This window comes from Dromiciops gliroides, chromosome 2 (assembly GCF_019393635.1).
Source record: "Dromiciops gliroides isolate mDroGli1 chromosome 2, mDroGli1.pri, whole genome shotgun sequence".
Taxonomy (NCBI): Eukaryota; Metazoa; Chordata; class Mammalia; order Microbiotheria; family Microbiotheriidae; genus Dromiciops; species Dromiciops gliroides.
In genome coordinates, this window is record NC_057862.1 from 212,883,222 (window position 1) to 212,905,853 (window position 22,632).

Genomic DNA, 22,632 nt, shown 5'->3' on the forward strand with positions numbered 1-22,632 from the left:
ACACATATATATATATAGGGAGGGTACATGCTGAAGGCCTCATCTAACCCTGATCAAATTTGCTTTCTTTTTCAAAGAGGAAGAATCATTTTAAGTTCTTTTCTTAATGGAACTCAGCTTTAAAATTAGTTATACAGAAGATCCAAGTAAGGGAAATGAGTGGAACATTGTTCTTTTATGAAGTTACTGAAGCAGCTTTGGAATAGTGAAAAGGATACAGGATTTGGAATTAAGGGAGCTGATTTTGAATCTTGTCTCTGATATTTACTTGCTGGGTGACTGTGAGCAAGTCTTTTAACCTTTTGGAGCCTCAGCTTCTTTATCTGTTGTGAGGAAAGCATTTTCATAAACATTATAGCGCTATAGAAATGTGATATTATTATTACCAAAACCTCCCTTTTGGAAGCGTATTGCTCTGATGATAGCTGGAGTTGGGGTCAGGAAGACCTGACCTCCAGTCCTTTCCCAGACACTTCCTATGATCTTGGGCAAGTCATGGAGCGTCTGGCTGCCTCAGTTTCTTCAGCTGCAAAATGAGGATAATAACAGCACCTATTTCACAGGGTGGTTGTGAGGATCAAATGACATAACACATATACAGTGCTTTGTAAGCCTTAAGCCATTATAGGAATGTGAGCTTTTATTAGTATTATTATTGTTGGGATAAACTAAGTACTAGATAATGAAACAGGCTTCATTGGTTAGAGAATTGATTGATTAATAAGTTAATCTATTGAGCAGGATATAAAATTTATAGTAACTTATTTGTACTCAAATTTTTGTGATTCAGACATTGAACACACCATACCTAGGAACCAAGAGAACTCAGTCATACCTGCCTTGTACAAGTCTAGTCACAACCTAGCACACACGATGCCATATGATGTAGGGCTGTAATATTGATGGAGATAGCAACTCAGAAGCAAAATGTTCTCTGCTTGTAAATCAATACCAAATCACATACACAGTTCACATTTTATCAGAATCAGAGCCAAAATTAGATTTGGACAAGGTTCTTATCTCAGTTATTTCCCTACTAAATTATTTCCTTATAAAATTTTGTAAAAGTCTTTCCAATTTGAAATCTCATTTTCATTTAATCAGAAGATTCATGCCTCCTTTGGAGGCAAGATGGTGCAGTGCGGTAAGCACTGGCTTTGAGAGTTGGGAGCTCTGGGTTTGAGGCCTGGCCTTGCCAGTGGCTCACTGTGTGATCTCAAGGACATCACCTTGCTTCTCTGAATCCTGTTTGAGAAAGATGATTGTAAGATCCTTTTTTTTTTTTTTTTTAAGTGAGGCAATTGGGGTTAAGTGATTTGCCCAGGGTCACACAGCTAGTAAGTGTTAAGTGTCTGAGGCCGGATTTGAACTCAGGTCCTCTTGATTCTAGGGCCGGTGCTTTATCCACTGCACCACCTAGCTGCCCCTGTAAGATCCTTCTTAATTCTGTGATTCAAATGTAGTGGAAAAGGCATGAGACTTGGAGTCAGGAATCCTGGCTTTGAATCTTTTTTTGTGTGTGTGAGGCAATTGGGGTTAAGTGACTTGCCCAGGGTCACACAGCTAGTAAGTGTTAAGTGTCTGAGGTCAGATTTGAACTCAGGTCCTCCTGAATCCAGGTCCGGTGCTCTATCCACTGCACCACCTAGCTGCCCTCCCTGGCTTTGAATCTTAACCGTGAGCTAGTTGTATGATCTTAGGCAGATCAGTTCTTTTCTCTGAACTTTACCATACCCATCTGTAAAATGGGGATAGATAATAACACTAGCACCACTTACTTCATGAGGAACAAATGAGATAAAGTACAAATAAAGTGTTTTGTAAACCTTAAAATGCTGTTATATCTGCATGTTACCTAAAAATGTTCATATTTGCTATTTTTTCTTTTATTCTCCAACAGGGCCTATGTTTATGCCTTGACTTCCAGTTTGATACAGTTGTTAAAGATAGACCCACAATTCTTAGCAAGCTTTTACTCCTACATTTTCTAAAGCAAGATATACCTGCATTGAGCTGGGAGTTTTTTGTTAATAGATTTGAGACACTTTCCCTGGAGGCTCAGCTGCATTTGGATTGCAACAAAGAGTTTCCTTTTCCAACAAGTAAGTATAGCAGAGAAATGAAATCTTAAGGGGGTGTGGCAGTTCATATCCTTGAACAGGTCAGGATGAGCAGAGGCCCTCTTGCATGTAGTTTCACCTCTTGTTATGGAGGGAATGTTGAGTTTTTCTTGTCTTCTTAAGGCCTAATGATACCCTAGTGCCCTAGTTTTAAAATTGCCCTAACTCATTGCTGGTACTCTTGTCCTCTCCTCTAGGGCCCCAAATCATTTCATTTTGTGTCTTCATCTTTCGTATTGTTTGTTCATTGTTCTTCGATACAAATTTTGACCTTTTAGTTAATGAATTGTGCATGGGCAAATTTATAACATGAGCCCTCATTCCATTAAACCATTGTTACATGTTTACAGATCATTTATCTGCATGATATACATTAATAATAATCTGATGCACATTTAGGGGCACCCACCTCTGTGTTTGTATATACATTTATACTTACATTTGCCCTATTGAATTAAAAAAAATTAGATGTTTTGGTTTTATGGCCTAAAGGTAAAAATCAGAGACCAGATATGAATCCCCCTCCCCAACTCATCATAGAAGTGTGCATCCCACATGATACACAAGAAGGATTTTTTCAAATAATCACTCAACATATATCCATTTGCCTTGTGGGAAGATTCTTGTACAGTGGTACAGACTGAGGAAAATGATAACTTCTTTAATTCTATTTGCCAAGCGATCACTGCTGTAAGGACCAATGTTGCTAACCTCAGTGATGCAGCATTGTGGAAGATCAAGAGGGCTCGTTTTGCGAGGAATCGCCAGAAAAGTGTGCGTTCCCTGAGAGACAGCGTGAAAGGGCCTGTGGAATCAAAGAGGGCGCTGTCCCTTCCTGAAACTCTAACCTCCAAAATCCGTTGAGTATCTTCTCACATCCTATCGATAAAGCCTGTGTAATGTCTTTTCTGAGGCTTACTTGTTGTGTTTTTTAATGTTCACAGAGAGTGAGTTGCTTCTTTGGTCAATTGAGCTGGTTTTTAGCAGGCTTGGCTTTCAGGTTCCCTAAAAGATAACCCTAATGTGCAGAGGTTATTCTAACCAGTTCTGGGATGCCTGGTTATTTCACTGTGACTAAATGCTAATAGAAGCATTTAGTAGAGTGTGGGTGGGGCAGGAAGGGTGTGGAGAGTTCTTAAACAAAGAAGGCCATGGCCTTTCCTGGCCATTGTTATCCAGTACTGTAAATAGAAGAATTACTTAATTGATAAGCAGGACACCTGCTAAACCTGCCATACCAGAACTGGGAATGAATAAAATGTTACAAATGAACTTTAGAACATGTTTTTCCCCCCTGCTCCCTGATAGAAGCACCTGAACAAGCCCCCAATCACCCAACAAATCATAATTATCATCATAATTGCTCCTCTGAAGGGAAAATCAGGCTGAGAGGAAAGTTGGAGACCTACTTTAAAAAATATATCAGTCCCTGTCTATCATCTATCTATCTATCTATCTATCTATCTATCTATCTATCTATCTATCTATCTATCTATCTATCTATCTATCTATCTATCAGCTTTCTACTCCTTGTTTAAAGGTCATTCTTTATACTTCACTGTTTTAGAAAAAATAGAATGAAATTGGAATTTCCCCTATTTTAATAAATGAGGAGAAAAACACTAAGAAGCAGAAATAGCTTCTGCATGAGAAAAGTATAAAAGTCCATATCCCATAAAAGAGTGCATATGTTTTGCTATATTGCTATTTAATTTGTTAATTATCTAGCCCTATCTAATCCCCAAATAATCACAGTGAAATCAATGAAACACCTCCATATAACACATTTTGGATCCTATCATAAGCTGAGAGGTTTAATTTGACATTGGCATTCATTAGTGGACAGCTTTTTGTAACATGGCCATTTAAACCATAATTATGATTTAACTTTTGTTTTTTCCTTAACATCTTGATTTCTTGATTTTATGATAAACTATGAAAATATGGTATTTTTTTCCTTTGGGAGAGTTCATAGAGTTCCTTGGAATAATAAGTAGATCTTCTCCAGAGCAAGGGGCAGGGTGCAAAGAGAAATGAAGGGGCCAGTCTAGAATTTTCAGCAGAAGCAAAGCCACTTGAGCATAATCCCCAGGGATGCTAGACCTTATAATGAATTCAGGTGAAATTGATTTGGATCTTAAAAACCAGCCACTGGGATCAGTGATCTCATTTCATTTCTCTCTGACAACTTTTTTTGAAAGCAATTTCACAACCTTGCAGACTAGCTCCAATGCACCCCTCCTCCAAGTTGTTTTCCTTGTATAATAATGCCCATGACAAGTGATAATGAAGCTAGAAGCCAGATTTCTTGTTCTTGTGAAGCTCAGAGATACCATTCGAATAGCCTGCGTAATAGTCTGATGCACAGATACCCCCTACTTAATGTTAATGATGAATAGGAAGAATGAACTTGTCCAGTGTAGCTTTATTAGCATTGAGTATATTTTCTAGGCTCAAGTTGTCTTTAATGCTTATTTAAATAGAGTTGTTGTTGATTTTTAAGCTGTGAGGTTGACCAGGCATGAGCAGTCTGCTCCAGCTCTCGGTGGGACACCTGAACAAACACCAGGTGGGTATTTTGGATGTTGAAGGGCTCTGTAAACAAATTGGGCACATTATCTGGCTAAGGTAGACAAGATAAAGGGTATGATGTCTTTAACTGGGCCAAGAACAGTTATGGGATTTCTAAGCCCCAAAGATTCCTACCTCAGAAATTCAAATACCTGAGCTTCTGAGGTTGGAACACTTTAGATTTGAAAGATAGCAACTGTCCAGTGATTTTTGGTCCAGTAAGGAGCATCATGTTTAGCATTGTGCACTTTTCCCAAGAGAGCCAATGTAGCTACTGTTCCATCCTATGAATATATATGCATATGTACATATGCATGTGTACATACATAAGTACATATGTGATATAGCTTTGCTCTAGGAAAGTATACATTTCATTTACATTTTTAAAAGGTCTGCACATTTGAACCACCTCCATTACCACCTCCACATCCATGTAGGAGTCAGTCATTGGCTCATTCCTAATCCTTTGGAAGTGTCTCAGCTGTCATTTCTGTCTCTTGAAGAAAGGAAGAATTCTTTTGAATGAATAGTATTGAATGACTAAGGGATCATATTGAGAGTGGTACCATCTCTCATCTGACAGGTCATTGTATATCCCAGTATAACGGGAAGCATCCTGACAGTTAAAGAGATAATGGCAACTCAATTTCATGCTGAAGTTTGTGTGCCGAATGTTACCTAACTGAATGTCTACAGAACTTACTGAAAATTGTGACGACTCCAGATACTTGCTGAATTAACTATATCTCCCAGTTAATGAATACTGATAAAAAGTGTTCAGTGACCCCCTGTAGAATCAGGATCACAGGATATAGAATTGTAGAGGGCATAGATAGAATTTAGCTCAAATCTCTCATTTTATAAATGAAGAAACTGAGCTTCAGAGAAGCTGAGCCACTTGGCCATGGTCCCACAGGTCAGCATCATGGTCTAGATCTTGTCTCCATTCATCTTCTAGAAGGATAAGAGGATTTTAAAAGATGCCCATGCAGGACTGTACTGGTAGCTTGAGGGCTAAGTACTTTCCTCATGACATACGGTGATATTGGCTGTGTCAGTATCATTTAACAGAAGCTAAAAATTGAGGCTCAGACAGGAGGAGCAACTTGCTCATAATTACAATAAGGTATTAGAGTCAGGATGTGAAGGCTAGCCTCTCCACTCCAGAACTCCCTCTCTTTGTTGCCCTACCTTTCTACATGTGGCCCTTGTGGAAGGACCACATTGAGCCAGGGGACATAAAATACTATATGTTTTGAACTCAGTGTGGAAGAGGGAGAAACCCATATATAAAGTCCATATGTATAAATTGCAAATATGATCCAAAGTGCATTTTCTGTTTCTGAATAAATAATAAAAAGTATATGTGATTTTAAAGAAAGCCTTTGTCATAGTCCCTCCAACACAATTCTCATATTATTACAGTAGATGTTGTAATATCATTACATTTTCTTTTATGTTCTTTTGTGATAAAATGTAGTGAAAATCCCAAAACCAAATATATAGAGAAAGAAGAAATTTTTGAAGTCATCTGGTCAAATTTATCTCATTTTACATAAGAGGAAATTGAAGTCTAGAGAAGTGATGAGAGTTAGCCAGTTTCATACCAGGAATAAATTGCAGAGTCAGGATTGAATCTGGAAGTTGTATGCCTCCAAAGTGAGCCCTTTCCCACTGTATCACACTACTGTGCCTATTCATTGGGAACATGGAGAACAGTGATTGTTCCTTCTGTTATGTTTTTGGAGGATTCTGTCCCTCTTCTGTGTAGTACTTAGCTTACATTTACAGTCTGGAGGTTTAACTAGAGACTTCATCTGTTTTTAACAGTGCCTACCTGTATACCCAATTAAAACTGGAAGTATTCTGGAGGTCTCTGTGAGACATACTATGCCTTAAGATTTTGGATACTGAGGAAAGCTTCCAAGAATACCCAACAAAGATGATAACACAGAAATAGGCTGGTTATCAGATTGTTCACAATGACAACAGGAAGTTGGAACTTTTTGAGGACATATTCATGAGCTTCTATATGGAACAAAGCTTGCTGAGAGAATGGAAAAATGGTCAGCTCAGAAAGCCATTTATTAGTATTCTTCACTTGATCATTATTGCCAGATATTGGCTGCTTAAAAAGAGAAGCAGAGACTGGCCAAGATAATCACAAGTTATATTGAGTTGTTTTTCAATGATAATTATAATGAAACCATAGTTTTTATTACAATCTTAACTTTCCTGGTCCTTGTTTTCTAGTGTAATCAACTTGTTTATTGAGTATCTTTCTTAATGACTATGCCCGAAATGTGGGTTCCTTTTAATCTTGCAGTAAATACTTTATTTTAATTGTTGCTTAAGCTGAGTGTTTTGGTAGCACCCACACAACTCCCGATGTACTAGGTTTTGAACTTGATGTCTTATCTATAGTAAATGGTAGGAGTACAATAGCCCATAAGCTTCCAAAGGCAATATGGTTTCCAAGGATAGTTATGGATTATGTGTGTCACATAGTCCACTTGAGAGTCAGCATGATACCATGGAATGAATTCTAGATTTTAATCAGAGGACCTGGGTTCAAATCCTAGCACTGTTACAACCTATGTGACCTTGGGCCTCATGGTCATGTAGCTTTTCTGGCCTCAGTTTCCCCATATGTAAAATTAAAGAGTTGGAGTTGTTGGGCCTCTAAGGTCCTTTCCAACTCAAGGTTTATGAAGTTTAGAATCCATTACATTTAGGGATCAAATCCAAGTCAGCTGCTGAGAAAAAAAATCTCTCTTTGAGTAGCCCTGACCTATCAACACTGTACTATATGTTCATTTCTATAATGTTCTACAGGTAGCATCTATTTTTATTAATACTTGATTGCTAAATAAAAATTATTATTGAAGTCTTGATCCATATCTCAGGACTATTTTTATGTGTATATGGGAAGTGGATACTAAAGCACTAATCTGTTCTCAAGGAATGTGTTGTTCAGTCAAAGTTTCCCTGAATATTAGTTCACATTCACTGTAATGTACTCATAGAGGAGCAAGTCATGGGTTTCTTTTATTCTTTCTCCAGCCTCAGAGGTTATATGTATAATTTCTTTCTCCAAAGGAAAACACAAATATAGAAATCCTTTTTTTTTTCTCTAGAAGGTCAGGTTTCTGTGTTCTTGAACTTGTATCCTAGGGTTGCCATCTTTGGCTAGAAGACTAGACCATGTTTCCAAGAGACTTAAATCCATTCCCTCCCTTCATAGGAAGCTGGGGTTTGGAGACATTGTCTAGGAACTTCCTTGTGCGGAAGTACATTCTTGCTTTTGTTATATGCTTCTGCCATATTTTGTGCTAGGAAGATTCACTCTCATATATCTCCAGTCTCTGATTTGTGCTTAGGAAGCTGTAATGGAACATATTTAACTCACATGTGCTTTTGCCCCAAGGTGGCTATTAGCACTTCTCCTCATACATAGCACAGGTCTACCCTTTTGCACTGTTGTCTATTCTCTGAAGATAGAAAGGTGAAATGGAGTCTAACAAAGGGCTGAGAATATTTTAATCACTCTTAATTGTAGGCCCTCACAAAGGGGCAGCTCCTACAAGAGCCCATTCTCTTGTGGCCCAGATATAGGAACATAGAAATGCCCTATCTTGGGGACAACCCTGACCATTGAAAAACTGTCAGAAATTTTACGTCTTCTGAACAAGATGAAGTATACACGTCCACACCCTTCATAGAGAGATGCCTTCTTGAACCCAGACAAAGTCTCACACACTACAAAACTCATCAAAATGATCAGGGTCCTCCTTACCAAACTTCCTTATATCCATTTTAAAAAAAAGAACATTAATATGCATTTTAAAATCTAATTACCTCAGTGTATTGTGGATAGGGTTGATAATATTTTTTGTATGATGAGGAAAATATGACACATAGAGATTGATTAGGTTTGTCTGAGTTACTCACCTGAGAACACATAACAAGTTAGTGACAGGGGTGGCATCAGAACCCAGATCCCTTATTTGAGATAAAGATTGAGAATTTTGTCTCCTATATGTTACTGCCCAGTGGGAGTTTTGAGCCTTTAGTATAATATGAGCAGACTTGACATCTGAAGATAAGTTTCCATGTGCCACCAAGAGCAGAATTTTTTTGGATGAAAAATATATGCATTTATAAGAAGTCACATTAAAAATAATTGTGTTATACCCTTCCCCCAACATTACTGTATAACGAGCATTCTTTTAGGAGAAATAAAAATGACATTGGCTCCAAAACTATAGCTCTCTTCAGTTGTGTCTATACATACAGCAGCAAGGCCATTTTGAACAAAAGCTTTTGTTGAATATATCATCTGTGCAAACAATCATGGCTGTGGGATTGTAGTTACTGACATAATATAATATAATTTATCAAGATAGATCTCTTGTTTATCTCCCTCACATCAGAAACCTAGGTGTGTTAGCTCATGCACCAGACACCTAGACTTTCCATTTATGTTACATTGAGTAAGTCACTTCATGCCTTTGAAGCTTGACTCCCATCTGTAAAATGGGAATCATTATTCCTTGTGTTGCCTCCCCAGTTGTAAGGATCAAATGAGTTATGCTTTATAAAGTGCTTTGCAAACTTGTAAAAAATGTGACCTCTTGCTGAGCTCTAAAAGAACTGAGACCTGAGATATCATTGTGAATTGGTCATATTTTATATATCCAGATCCTTCTTGGTCTTAAATAATCCTGATAAATAAAGCTGCATTTTATTTCTGAGATCCAGCCAGTTGTGTTATTGCACAGATCATGGTCATCATCATAATAATCCCTAACATTCATATTTATATTTCACCATCTATCTGAGCCTCAAGACAGCCTTGTGAGGTAGTCAGTATAATCACTACTAGTTCCCCTATCTAACAGTTAAGAAAACTGAGGCTCAGAGGCCCAATATCTTTTGGCAAATAAGCTGTCGGGAGTCACAATTTGAATTCAGGACTTGTGACTCCAGGTCCAGTGATCTTCTCATTTTATCAGAATCACAGAGTGTTAAAACTTGGAGAAACTTTAGAATCTATCTGGTCCAATCCTCTAATTTTATGGATGAGGAAACTGAGACCCTTCAAGGTGAAATGACTTATATTAGGTAACAAAGTTAGTCACTGGTTCAGCCAGGATTTGACCTCAGGTCTTAAAATTTCAAATCTATTTGTTTTTCTTTATGCCATTTTGCCTCTCAATTTTAATAGTGTCCTAGAATGATTTATTTATTATGCAGTAAGTGCTTTATTTTCATTTTTAGATCTGGGATCACATATTATATTAAGAGAGATAATTAGTCATAAGATAAAATAAGCACAGTATTTATTCAGATAGTAACATTATTTATATGAAAAATAACTGAAAATTTGAGTTAGCTAGGTGGTATGGTGGGTAGAACTCTGGATCTGGAGTCAGTAAGACAAAAAGAACTTCTATATTTAGTACATATAGGTCCTTTTCTTTTTTCCTTGATCTCTTTGGGGTACAGATCTTTGATCTCTTTGGTATTGCTGGGTCAGAGGGTATGCACAGTTTTATAGATCTTTGGGTATAGCTCCAAATTGTTCTCCAGAATGGTTAGATTAATTCACAACTCTGCCAATAGTGAATGTGTCCCAATTTTTCTACATCCCCTCCATCATTTGTCATTTTCTTTTTCTGCCATTTTAGCCACTTAAATAGGTGTGAAGTAGTATTTCAGAGTTGTTTAAATTTGCATTTCTCTAATCAATTGTGATTTAGAGCATTTTTTCATGTAACTGTTGATAGCTTTGATTTTTTTTCCTCTAAAAACCACTTGTTCATATCCTTTGATTACTTATCAATTGGGGAATGGCTTTTATTTTTTTATAAATTTGGTCCAGTTCCCTATATATTTGAGAAATGAGGCCTATATCAGAGAAACTTACTGTAAAATTTTTTCAGTTTCCTGTTTTCCTTCTAATTTTGGCTGTATTAGTTTTAATTCAATGTAATTTAAAGCATTTTCCTCCAAAAGTGGGATATTTTGAGTCAATCTCATCAATCAACAATCATTTATTAAGCACCTACTGTGTACCTGATATCATGTTAAGTACTGGGGATGTCAGTACATTAAATGAAACAATCAAGGATCCTACATTCTAAAGGGAAATATAAAAACATATTTATTTAAATATATACACATGTGCATGTACATATAAGCTGGATTTATTGCAGTCTTCTGAACAGCTGAAAGTTTTGTATATTTTTTGAGTTGTCAATAGGGTGATTTTTATTGAGATGCTTAGTAGGTTGCAGCTCAGCATAAACTTGAACAAGAATGAAGAACTTAAATATAAGAAATCAGCCCTACTTTAGCTTCCAACAAAATCTAAACCTCAGTTCCAATAATGTTAGAGTTAGGAGAGACTTTAGAAATTACCTAGCTCATTTGGTTCAGTTTTTTCCTTATTTTAAAGATGAGGCAACTGAGGCTCAGAAAAGAAAAGTGACTTATTATGGGTCAAACAGGAACTGGGGATAAAAGTTCATTGTTTCTATCTGGGAATTCATTATATCACGGCTGCTTTTCACAGGGGGCAGATAAACAGGGGACAGCCTGCACTAGCATGGACTTTGAAAATGAAAGGGAAAACCAGTGTCAATAAGGAGGTCAATTTGCGTTACCTATACATTTTTCTTTTTTTAAATAAATGTATGAAAGGACTTAAATCAGATAAGAATTATTATTTGCTTTAGGAGAAGCTAAATTTTGAGGACTTTTTTTCCTTTTCTCATTTGGTGAACATTCAGCCTAACTTCTTGCTGGTTCCTTAGTTTGGAATGGCTCATGTTTTCCCTCTTTGTTTTGTGTTTTTCCCTATTAAACTATAGAATTGAATCCTTAATATTAGTTTTAGAGAAAAAAAGACTATGTAGTTGCTATTATAATATGCCACTAATTCAACACACTGTAATGTATTGGTTTTGAGATCTATTGAAAAGAAACCTCGTTAGAGGTTTTTCTGTGAATGCTAATGGAACTGAGCCAATCATTTTACATGCTACAAAATATTTTCATAAGTATCATGTTGTTTGATCTTCACAAGAAACCTGTGACACAGACAGCATGTTTTCATTCCCATTTTACAAATGAGGAAATTCAGGTTTAGTCTTGCCCAAGGTCACTGGATTAGTAAATACCTTAGAGCCAGGACTTGAAGCCAGCTCTTCTCATTGCAGATTCAGTGCTTTTCTCCTATGTCAGAATCGTAAAATGTCAGACCTTCTGGAAGGGATTTGAAAGGTCATCTGGTTCAAACCCTCATTTTACAGATAAAAAATGTGAGGTCCTGAGAGACAATGTGACTTAAAGACACATAGCCAGTAGGTGGACAAGCTGGGATTTAGACTTATAACTTTGACTCCAAATCCAGTACTCTCATTACTCCATATACATCGTCTCCCAAATGTCCAGTTCTGTTGAATAAAAATAGATGGAATGAACCTATCACATCACTTATATATATATAAAATTAGGATCATAGGATCAAAGACTTAGAACTGGAAGAGACCTTTGAAGGATGGAATTCAATTGCCTCATTTTACAGATAAGGAAACTGAAGCCTGGAGAGGTTAAATTACTTGCTTAAGGTCTTAATAAGTGCTTGAGGTAAAATTCAAATCCAAGTCTTCTTGACTCCAAGTTCAGTGCTCTATCTACTGCACCATCATGCATCAAAGTTATAAAGTAGCAGATTTATCTTTAATATAAGGGAAAACTTCCTAATAATTAGATTGTACAAAGGTATAAAGGGTTGCCTTGAGAAGAAGAGAATTCCTCATAGGAAATGTAGTAGAGGGGATTCTGTTCATATATGATTTAGCTTAAGTAAACTCTGAGATATTTTTCAACTCTGCAGTCCTTCAGTTTTAACAAAATAATGCAATTGTCCAGTAATTTTAGCTAAAGAATATTCTTCTTAGGCCTTTTCTTCCTCCTAGGATTCTGGTGGAGTGTTTTTGTTGCTGTTCTTAAACATTTACTGTATAAAACTCTAGATCAGGAATTCTTAACCGTTTTTTTGTGTTTCATGGACTCCTTTGGTAGTCTAGTGAAGCTTATGGATCCTCTACAATATATTTATACATAAAACACAGTACATGGGGTAACAAAGGAAACCAATTATATTTAAATATAGTTATCAAAATAGTTTTAAAAGTTCCCAGATTTCAGATTAAGTATCTCTGCTTTACTTCTACTTTCCCTGTAACATGGACTTTTATAAAGTGATATTCCCTTTAAAAACCAACCAGATGTAAAGTGCATCAAATATTTGTTTTGCTTATGATATATGATCTCATTCCCACTCATGATATCCTATTTTTTTTTGTCACCGCTGCCATGATATTACAAGATTGATTTGCTGTGTTATTTGAAGGATAGAAGGGTTTGCTTCTCCCCAGCTAATGCTTTGCTTTCTTGGGCATAGTATGTCTTTATGTTTTTTGTTGAGAACTGAAGTTTTAAAATATCACAGAAGCAGTCTAAGTCAGAGATCATGAAAACTTACTACAGATCTAACTAAAATTATTTCTTATATTGACAGGGCAACAGTCTCCTGAGAATGATAATACGATAAAGGACCTGCTCCCTGAGGATGCTGGGATTGACCATCAGACAGTCCACCAGCTGATTACAGTTTTAATGAAGTTTATGGCTAAAGATGAGAGTAGTGCGGAGTCAGACATCAGTAGTGCTAAGGCCTTTAACACAGTCAAACGGCACTTGTATGTTTTACTTGGTTATGACCAGCAAGAAGGATGCTTTATGATAGCCCCTCAAAAAATGCGCCTCTCAACTTGTTTCAATGCATTTATTGCTGGAATTGCACAAGTAAGTATAGTTTTCATTTTTAATAGATTATCTCAGTTAGGTAAGCCATGTCCTGGAATTAGTCAACTCCTTGTGTAGCACAAGCAGTTTCTAAAATGTGCAAAGAGTCATTATGTAATAACAATACTAGTTCATTCAACAAATATTTTAAAGCACCTGCTGTGTGTAGAGTATTGTGTATATGCCAGGACATATTAAAAGTTAAAATAATACATGGTCCCTGTACCCATAGTCCAGGAATGGGATAAGACAAACACAGCATCACATGACAGCATTAGGGAATTGCAAAATAAAATGTGCTATGAACAGTCTGAAGGGGAAGGTGGTTACTCACCGGGGAGAGCAGGGCTGGTTGCATGAAGGAGATGCCATTCATGCTAGGCTTTAACAGATTAAAATTTACCAGAAGAGAAGGTAAGGAAAGAAATGCCAATTATAGAGAACATTCTGGGAAAAAGCATGGAAATAAGAGAAAGTAGGCCACCCTTAAGAAATAGAGAAGTTCACATTTACATAGCATTTCATAATTTAAAAAAGCATTTTCCTTAAAACAAATCTATGAGATAGGTTGTGTAAAAGTATAACTGACTCCACTTTGCAGAGGAAATATAGGATTGGATAAATCCCAGGAGAAGGGCTAGCTCTGAATTAATACATGGCTAGCCTGTGCTTTATGGCACCAAGTTTCAAACTGGGAACTATGGGTTCAATTTCTTCAGCACTTATAGGCATAAAACTTGCAGCTGTATCACACAGCAGTTGCATAGGTTTGGAAAGAAATTAGGTAGCAGGAAATTTAATAATCCTTGCCTTCTTTCTATAATTGTCTTGTAAATTTTCCTTTGGAATTTTCTTTGGGTAGTAAAGTCAGTATATAACATAATAAAATACTTATATCTTCTTATGATTTATCACTGAAGTTCGCTATAGCTTTATAAGAAGACTAATTTATAGTCATATCAATTTCCTATTACTAGAAGTATTCAAGCACATAATTAATATATATATATATATTTGAATTTTTATGTATATATACTGTAATTATTAGAATGATGCCACCTGCTGGAGACTTACTGTAGGAAAGCTCCACCATGAGGAGATGGTGTCTGAGGGCAAGCCATGCGGCTTTTCTTTGGCATCAGGAAGTGATGTTTGCTTGTGCGAGGAAGAAGGGGTGAGGCTGGCTCTCACTCTCTTTTTCATTAGTTATAAATATACACACATTAACAATTTTTCAGCGGTGTTTCTAGTGTAAGTCCTTAAAACTGTTCAAAGGACTCCAAAATTGTGGAATCACAGAATCTCAGAGATGGAGGTAACCTCAGGTCACTGTGTTAGGTGTTTGGACATTTATTTCAGTACCAGAACAGAAATTCCCTCTACAGTGTCTTGGTCAGTGTAATTCTTTCTGTACAGCACCAACATAGTTTTCTACTGCATTTTATACCAAAGTCTATACAATTGAATTTTTCCGAAAATTACTTTTGATGATGCTGATGGATCAATGCATAACACTCATTCATATGGTGGTGGTAGAGGGTGTACAATTTTACACGTCAAACCAAAGGCAAACTTTAAACTCAGACCTCTAATGGCATCATATAAATGATAGCGTTATGGACAGTCTTTTGTTTATTTTGACATTGGGCACACTTAATTGTGTGTTTTTTCCTCCAGTTTTCTGGTTGACACTGAGGATATAGGTTTATGCTTTGTCCTTTGTAATTCATTCACTCATTCATTTGTTCATTGATTCATCTCTCCCTCCATGAAGTATTTGTTGAGTGTGTACTATGTATGGTATAAAGATGAATAAGGTGATCTCATATTCCTTACAATCTAATTGGGTAGATAAAGTCATTCACACTTGAAAAACTAATTAATAGCACAATGAAAAAGCTATCACAAGACCTTATATTCCTTATGTGATACCGAGTTCCTCATTACCAGAGATTTTCAAGCAGATATATAGTATATATCAAACATACATATATTTAAATCTATAGATGTACAAAATGTTACCATATTAGTAATATATACATGTTAGTTCTTTGTATATATTTGTGTCTGCATATCTATATATAGGGATTTACTTTAAAAAAACTGGATCATGATTTTATCCGTGTAGGGAGCTCCCAGTAAAGAATTGCTCTTACCAAAACAGATTGGAGAGATCTCTGCAACCTATCACATTAGATAGACTTGCCTGGGGCACTGAAAGGTTAAATGATGCTCCAGGTCACACGGCCAGTATGTCAGATGCAGGAATCTAAGGCCAACTCTCCCATCTCCTGACTCATGCTGCTTCTCATTCAGAGCCAGGTTGGGTGCAGAATGGTTGACTCCATATCTAGACCATTTTCCCCTACAACACATTTCTTTCTAACCATTGACAGGGGAAGGTATAGAAGTCAGAAAATTAGATAAGCAAGATGACCTCATAGGTCTCTTCCAATTCTGAGATGCCATGACTTTTAAAAAATTCTAAATAGCATCTTATTTTTTCCAGTTACATGTAAAGATAGTTTTTTTTGGGGGGGGGGGTCGGGGCAATGAGGGTTAAGTTACTTGCCCACGGTCACACAGCTAGTGTCAAGTATCTGAGTCTGGATTTGAACTCAGGTCCTCCTAAATCCAGGGCTGGTGCTTTATCCACTGTGCCACCTAGCTGCCCCCAAAGGTAGTTTTCAACATTCGTTTTTATAAGATTTTGAGTTCCAACTTTTTCTCCCTCCTTCCCCTCCCTTCCCCCTCCACAAAACAGCAACCGATCTGATGTAGGTTATATATTTACAATCATGTTAAACATATTTCTGCATTAGTTATGTTGTAAAAGAAGAATCAGAACAAAAGGGGAAAAACCTCAAGAAAGGAAACAAAACAAAAAAGGTGAAAATAGTAGATACCATGACTTTATGATGTTGTGAGGGATATAAATAACTAGTGCAGGTAATTCATGGGTAAGAGACAACTGTGGGTAGGAGTGGTCAGGAAAGACTTGATGAAGAGAGTGAGAATTGCATCTCTCTTGGGACACTGGCATGTTCTGCCTGTATTTTAGTTGCTTGTGTTCATGTCTTGTCCTTTTTAATTAGAGTGTAAACTACATCAGGGACATTTTTTTTTTTTTACATCTTTGTCTCCTGACAATACTTACTTCAGGACATTGCTAGATGTTGAATAGCTACTTAGTGAAGGAAATATGGGAGTGAGGGCACCAGCAAGACAGAGAGAAGAGGTAGGTTAAGCATGAATGCTTCTATTTGCTTTCATTGTTCAATTTATATCTATTTCAGGTAATGGATTATAACATCAATCTGGGAAAACATCTTCTCCCTTTAGTGGTTCAAGTGCTTAAATACTGCTCTTGTCCTCAGCTGCGACATTACTTTCAACAGCCACCTCGTTGCTCCTTATGGTCCCTGAAGCCTCATATTCGACAGATGTGGTTGAAGGCACTACTTGTTATTCTTTATAAGGTGAGCCACTGTTGTTAATTTTCCATTCTGGGCACAGTGGTCCTTTTAGGTAATCTAGCATTAGCATAGTACTTGGACCACCATTCTTCAGCTTCAGACAGGGTGTTAATGAGCCTCCAAAGAAAATTAGCCTTATGAAACTTGGAATTGAGATCTATGCAGATTCTTGGGAGAGAGTTAAAATGGAGGGTCTTAAAATATTTCAGTAACCCAACAAACATTTATTAAGTGCTCAAAGCAGAACATTGTGCTAGATATTCTGAAGGATATACACATTTTAGAGGAGACATAATCTTTGTTCTCAAGGTTCTTACAGACAAATAGCTACTGTGAACTCCTAAAGAGTTTATAATGATTACTGGCATTTATGTGGTACTTTGGAGTTTACAAAGGACCTTGTATGTGTTATCTCATTTTATCTCTCACAACAGCCCTGAGGGTGAGATAATAGGGTCATTATTATAATCCTTATTTTACAGCAAAGAACATTTTGGCACAGGGATCGAAGTAAAGTGGATTGCTCAAGGTCACACAGATAATAAATATTAGAACTGGGATCTGAACACCAGTCTCTGATAGGAAATATGAAGCTCTTTGTACCAAACTGACATCTGATGTTAATTGATTGTCTAAAAATTTAATATAAAGGAAAGCAATATTATAGGGGAAAGTTAGTTCCACAGGTGCTATGTTATAAATCGAGATTCATTCTTAGGTGACCAAAATGAAGACTACAAGAGTTTAAAATGGGTCTTTAAAGAAACCTGAGATTATAATATAGAATATTCCTGAGCTGAACTAGGCTAGTCTGTTTTATGGCCAAATTATATTACAATGGGAGTTTGTTGTAAAAATTTAATCATTATCCTGTGTTTGAAATCTTGGGATTGTCTTTGACTCTTTCTTTCCCCTTTCCTCTTATATTCAGTCAATTACTTTGTCCCATTGATACTCTCTTTTTTCTCTTATTTTGAATCCATTTTTTCCTCTCTCTATTTCCACTGTCACCACCCTAGTATAGGCCTTCATTCTATTTGACTAAACTATTGCAATAGCTTCCTAGCAGATCTTTATGCCTCCAATTTAATTTCCCTTTAGTCTAGTCTTTGTACTAGAATAGTCTTTATTATGCCTGCATTTGGATATGTCATTCTTTTGCTCAAAAACCTTCACTGGCCCCCCTATTTTTCTAAATATAATTCACACTCCCTTCCTGTAATTTAAGGCTCTCTATAGTTGGGTATTATTTTATTCTTTCCAACTTTGGCTCATATTACTACTTTCCATTTACTCTTTAGCCATACTGGTCTTTTTCTTGTTCCCAGCTTCCATACCTTTGATTGGGTATGCCTTTAATGCTTTCTTCTTGCTTTACATATTGTATTTCTATCCATCTTTCAAAGCCCAACTCAAATATTACCTCTTCTGTGAAGCCTGATAGGATCCACCTTATCAGTAATGACCTGCCTGCCTTGGACCTTATGCAACTTAACATGAAATGTTGTTTATTTCATTCATGTTTTTATTTCATATCTCTATACTGAACGGTAAACTTTGTGATCTATCAGTTCTTTTACCTTCTTTTCCAGTTTTATATCCTATTAATCCCTTTCATACGTATTCTGCTGTGGTCAAGGTGACCTGCTATTTTTCTTTTCATACAGTCTTCAAAACCCCACTTCTTTGATTTGCATTAGTATCCCTCGAATTTATCAATTGCACTCCCTCCTTACTCCTGCCTGTTAGAACTGTTACTTTCCTTTAATGCATAGCTTAAGTGCTACCTTCTCCACAAGGCCTTGCCTGATCTCTTCATTAATTAGTGCTCTTTTTCTCTCTCTCCCTCTTGAAATTGCTTTATATTACTGTGTATTTATGATTACTTATTGCATCGTCTCACTCGATTGTAAGTCCCTGGAGGAAAGGGCCTTGTTTTACTTTTGACATTGTATACCCATCTCCTAACACAATGCCTTGGATATAGTCAGCAATTAATAAGTATTTGCTAAATAAATGAATTAACATTATTATGAAATGTTTCATATGTTTATATGTATAATATATTTCATTTTATTGTGCAGTATCCATACCGAGATTGTGATATCAGCAAGGTTATGTTGCATCTGATCCACATAACAGTCAATACGCTCAACGCACAGTATCACAGTTGTAGACCACATGCTACTGCAGGACCTTTGTACAGTGACAACAGTAACATCAGCAGATACAGTGAGAAAGAAAAAGGTACTTTTGGCATTTGAATTTTATGCCCTATTCTGCTTAATACACCTGGTATGATTTGTTTGGGAGAGAGGGGATCTTTCAGAGTCAAACTACATATTGATCCTTCATTTCTTTTTAAAACTTTCCCTCCTAACACTGCTTTTTAAATTTTCAAATGCTCCTTAAAGAGAAATTATCTTTCTCTTTTGACATGAATGGTATTGTTCTCTATGAATCATTTGATCTTTAGTGAAGAAGCCTTTGTGAACCTTTTCAAAATCATTAGCAAATTTCTTCATTTGACATACCACCAAAAAAATTACTGTTTTTTTCCAGCACTCTAAGAGCCATCATTTTGAAATTCTCCATTTTGTTTCTCAAATCAGAATCATAATTTGAATGGATTTTAGGCTTGAAAATATCTCCTGTTATCTGTCAATAATAAATGGTCTGTCTTGGTGATTTAAGATTCTGTTCACAATAATAACTAACACTTTAAGGTTTGCAAAACACTTTATATGTGGTATTTCATTTGTTGTCTCATGAGGTAGCACATCTTAAGCACACAGATTTTAATGACATTGTTTTAGTAAGCATTTTGCTAGGTAATTGTTTTTCTTGGAATGAAACAATAAAATTAAATCTTAAGAGAAATGAAATTAACATCAGAAATATTTTTATGAGAGTAGATTTGAAAAGCAGACACATTTTTCCACAGTAAATGCTAAATTGACTTTACCTGACCTATTTGGAGCTAATTGATGTTATAATGAACTTTAGGGGTATAGATACAGTCTTAATTGAACCAAGAACTGTTACTTCACCTTGGGGTAATCTCAATAGATCTAGCATGGCTCAATATATACTGAAGTTAGAGGATGTCAATTTGATTCTAGGACAATTTAAAGTTCTAGGGTGACTCTCGAGTTGAGTCTAAGGACCAAGTTAGGTCTGGATTACTAGGGCTACCAAAAAACCTGGCCTGAAGTAGTCATAACCCCCTGGTTTGGCTTCTGACTGTCCTTAACCTCAGATATTCTACAGATTAGGTTGATGTAGAGACTGATTTTAGCTCCTATTTTGGGGACAGGGGCTGGACATATTTTTCTGTTCATTCAGCACCTTAATGAACAATATTCTCACACTCTGGGAGTGGACTCAAAAGGGAATCATATACTCCCTGAGTTTTATTTTTCCAAATGGAGAGCTAAGAAGCGGAACCAACACACCTGGCATTGTAACATAAAAGCAGATTTGGACATTATGCTTTTTCTTTGAACAATGACAGTTTCAATATCTATATAGCTCAGCAGGTGGGCCTTGATCCCAAGGACAAATCATCATGAACATTTATTTTTCATTTGGATAAAAAGTTCAGTATATATAATTTTGTCAATGGATTCTCTTTGATGTCAAATTAACTTACAGAATCTAAGTGGAGTAAGAATGGTGCCTGAAGTTCAGTCAATTTTCTACTACTTCAACTAACATGTGGTTAATACTCAAAAAGTAAAAAAAATTGTAACCACATTTGGGCTTTATTGTTCCAGATAATGGGCCCAGAAGCCAGGTTGTACTAAAGTACAAACATTATTATTTCATTGAGAATAAACATAAAAAATTGTATATGAGGTATATAAGTCATGATGAGTAAGAATAGAATGCCTTTTTTGTTAATCATGGTGTTTGATGAATGTCAGTAAATTTTTCCCTTGCTCATCTGTTGCCTTTTGGGCATAATAAAAATATGAAAGAAAGTGGACTTTCTGAAATAAATCTCTGGATGTTTGTTGTTTTCATCATTAATCTGCCTCTGGCCCTATTTGTGATTTAAAAGTGGCCTATAGGAAATATCCAAAAAAGGACATGGCACTCAGACAAAGACACTGAATAAATAAATTAGCATGCTCACGTGTGTGTGTGTGTGTGTGTGTGAGAGAGAGAGAGAGAGAGAGAGAGAGAGAGAGAGAGAGAGAGAGAACATGCACATGCACACTGACCCTTAGGGCTATGGAAGACCAAGGTGCTTTTGGAATCTTATGTGGTATATTATTGTAACATATGATGAATACCACAGAGGAAGAATCTTAATTGTAATAGGAGAAATTTTTTTTGTTTTTGTTTTTGTTTATTTACTCTTTCAGTCCATAATCATTTGTGGAGCTTTTGAGATAACAAATGGCTTTTATAAGCTTTTTCTGTGTTGTGTGTTTCATTATCAAATGTAGAGTACAGTATTTTGCATTTACAAAGTTAAAGGTGCATGTAGTGCTAGGCTGTGTCTATACTAGTCTTAAAAAAATCAGGATAAAAAAAATCACACATTTTAACATGGTTTGCCTAGTTTTATTTATTTCCTTTTGTCAAAGTAGACTAAAAAACCCAGATGAAGCAAAAAAGAAAATAAGTTGGCCAAGTCAGTTTCCCAGGCATAAAGAAAAAGTATCATGCAATTTTGAGAGTATTTAACAACTCCCCCCATTTGGTGATATTGGGGTAGTGAGATCTACATCCTGAAAATGATGCCATCGCATGAAGTATGATGGGCAACCTCTTGGTGGGTTGCTGCACTGCATAGGTGGAAAATTTGAAATCTGGAAACAGTACTGAGCCATGACTTGAACTAGATTGGTGTAGATACCTTCCTCAAAACTTAGTTTCATAAATGCTTTCATGGAAACCCTAGTGTAGACACAGCCTAAGAGATGGTGGAGTCTCTTAAGTGTAATTATGACTTTCTCTCCCCAATTAGAGGAAGATAGTGTTTTTGATGAATCTGATATTCATGATACACCTACTGGACCCTGCAATAAGGAGTCTCAAACTTTTTTTGCAAGATTGAAAAGGATAGGCGGCAGCAAAATGGTGAAATATCAACCGGTTGAGATGAATGTGCAGAGAAGTATGAATTTTTTATCTTAGTAATTTTATGCAGAAATGTTGTACTCTACTGTTTGTTTTAGGCTAAAACTTAATTTGATTATGTTACTACACTTTTTTTAATACTATTGATTTTGATATATATGTATGCACAAACAGTATATATATAGACACATTTATATATATACGAGAATGGACAGATACATCATTAATTGTCATGATTGTCTCAGAGGGCCATTGCTTAATTTGATTTGTTGCAAAATGTTTGCTTCTCTTCCACACAACCTGAATACAGTTCCTTAGATCTGATTCAGCCAAACAAACCCCATCTAGGGTCCAACTGAACAGAGCTGAGGAATGATTTGGAAACCTAATTGTCTGCAAAAACAGATCTTGGAGGGCCATTTTGGTTCTCCCATGGCACAGTTCTGTTCTGGTTCTTGCAACTAGAAAGCTTTGCTAAGAACTTGCCCAGAAAGTCA

The 22,632-nt window shown here is 36.3% G+C and overlaps 1 protein-coding gene across 11 annotated transcripts in view; it reads left to right on the forward strand.

The window, feature by feature from the left end:
- The window catches only part of UNC79 (unc-79 homolog, NALCN channel complex subunit), a 323,533-nt gene that overhangs the window by 185,676 nt on the left and 115,225 nt on the right, over window positions 1-22,632 (forward strand). For 6 of the 11 annotated variants that reach the window (XM_043986754.1, XM_043986757.1, XM_043986756.1 and 3 more), the window contains exons 25-31: window positions 1,901-2,102; window positions 2,800-2,979; window positions 4,624-4,689; window positions 13,282-13,568; window positions 16,865-17,047; window positions 19,129-19,291; window positions 22,023-22,172. In XM_043986754.1, the coding sequence (XP_043842689.1) occupies window positions 1,901-2,102; window positions 2,800-2,979; window positions 4,624-4,689; window positions 13,282-13,568; window positions 16,865-17,047; window positions 19,129-19,291; window positions 22,023-22,172 (1,231 nt within the window). The remainder of the gene's footprint in view (window positions 1-1,900; window positions 2,103-2,799; window positions 2,980-4,623; window positions 4,690-13,281; window positions 13,569-16,864; window positions 17,048-19,128; window positions 19,292-22,022; window positions 22,173-22,632) is intronic. The other 5 variants (XM_043986755.1, XM_043986763.1, XM_043986764.1 and 2 more) reach the window with 3 other exon arrangements.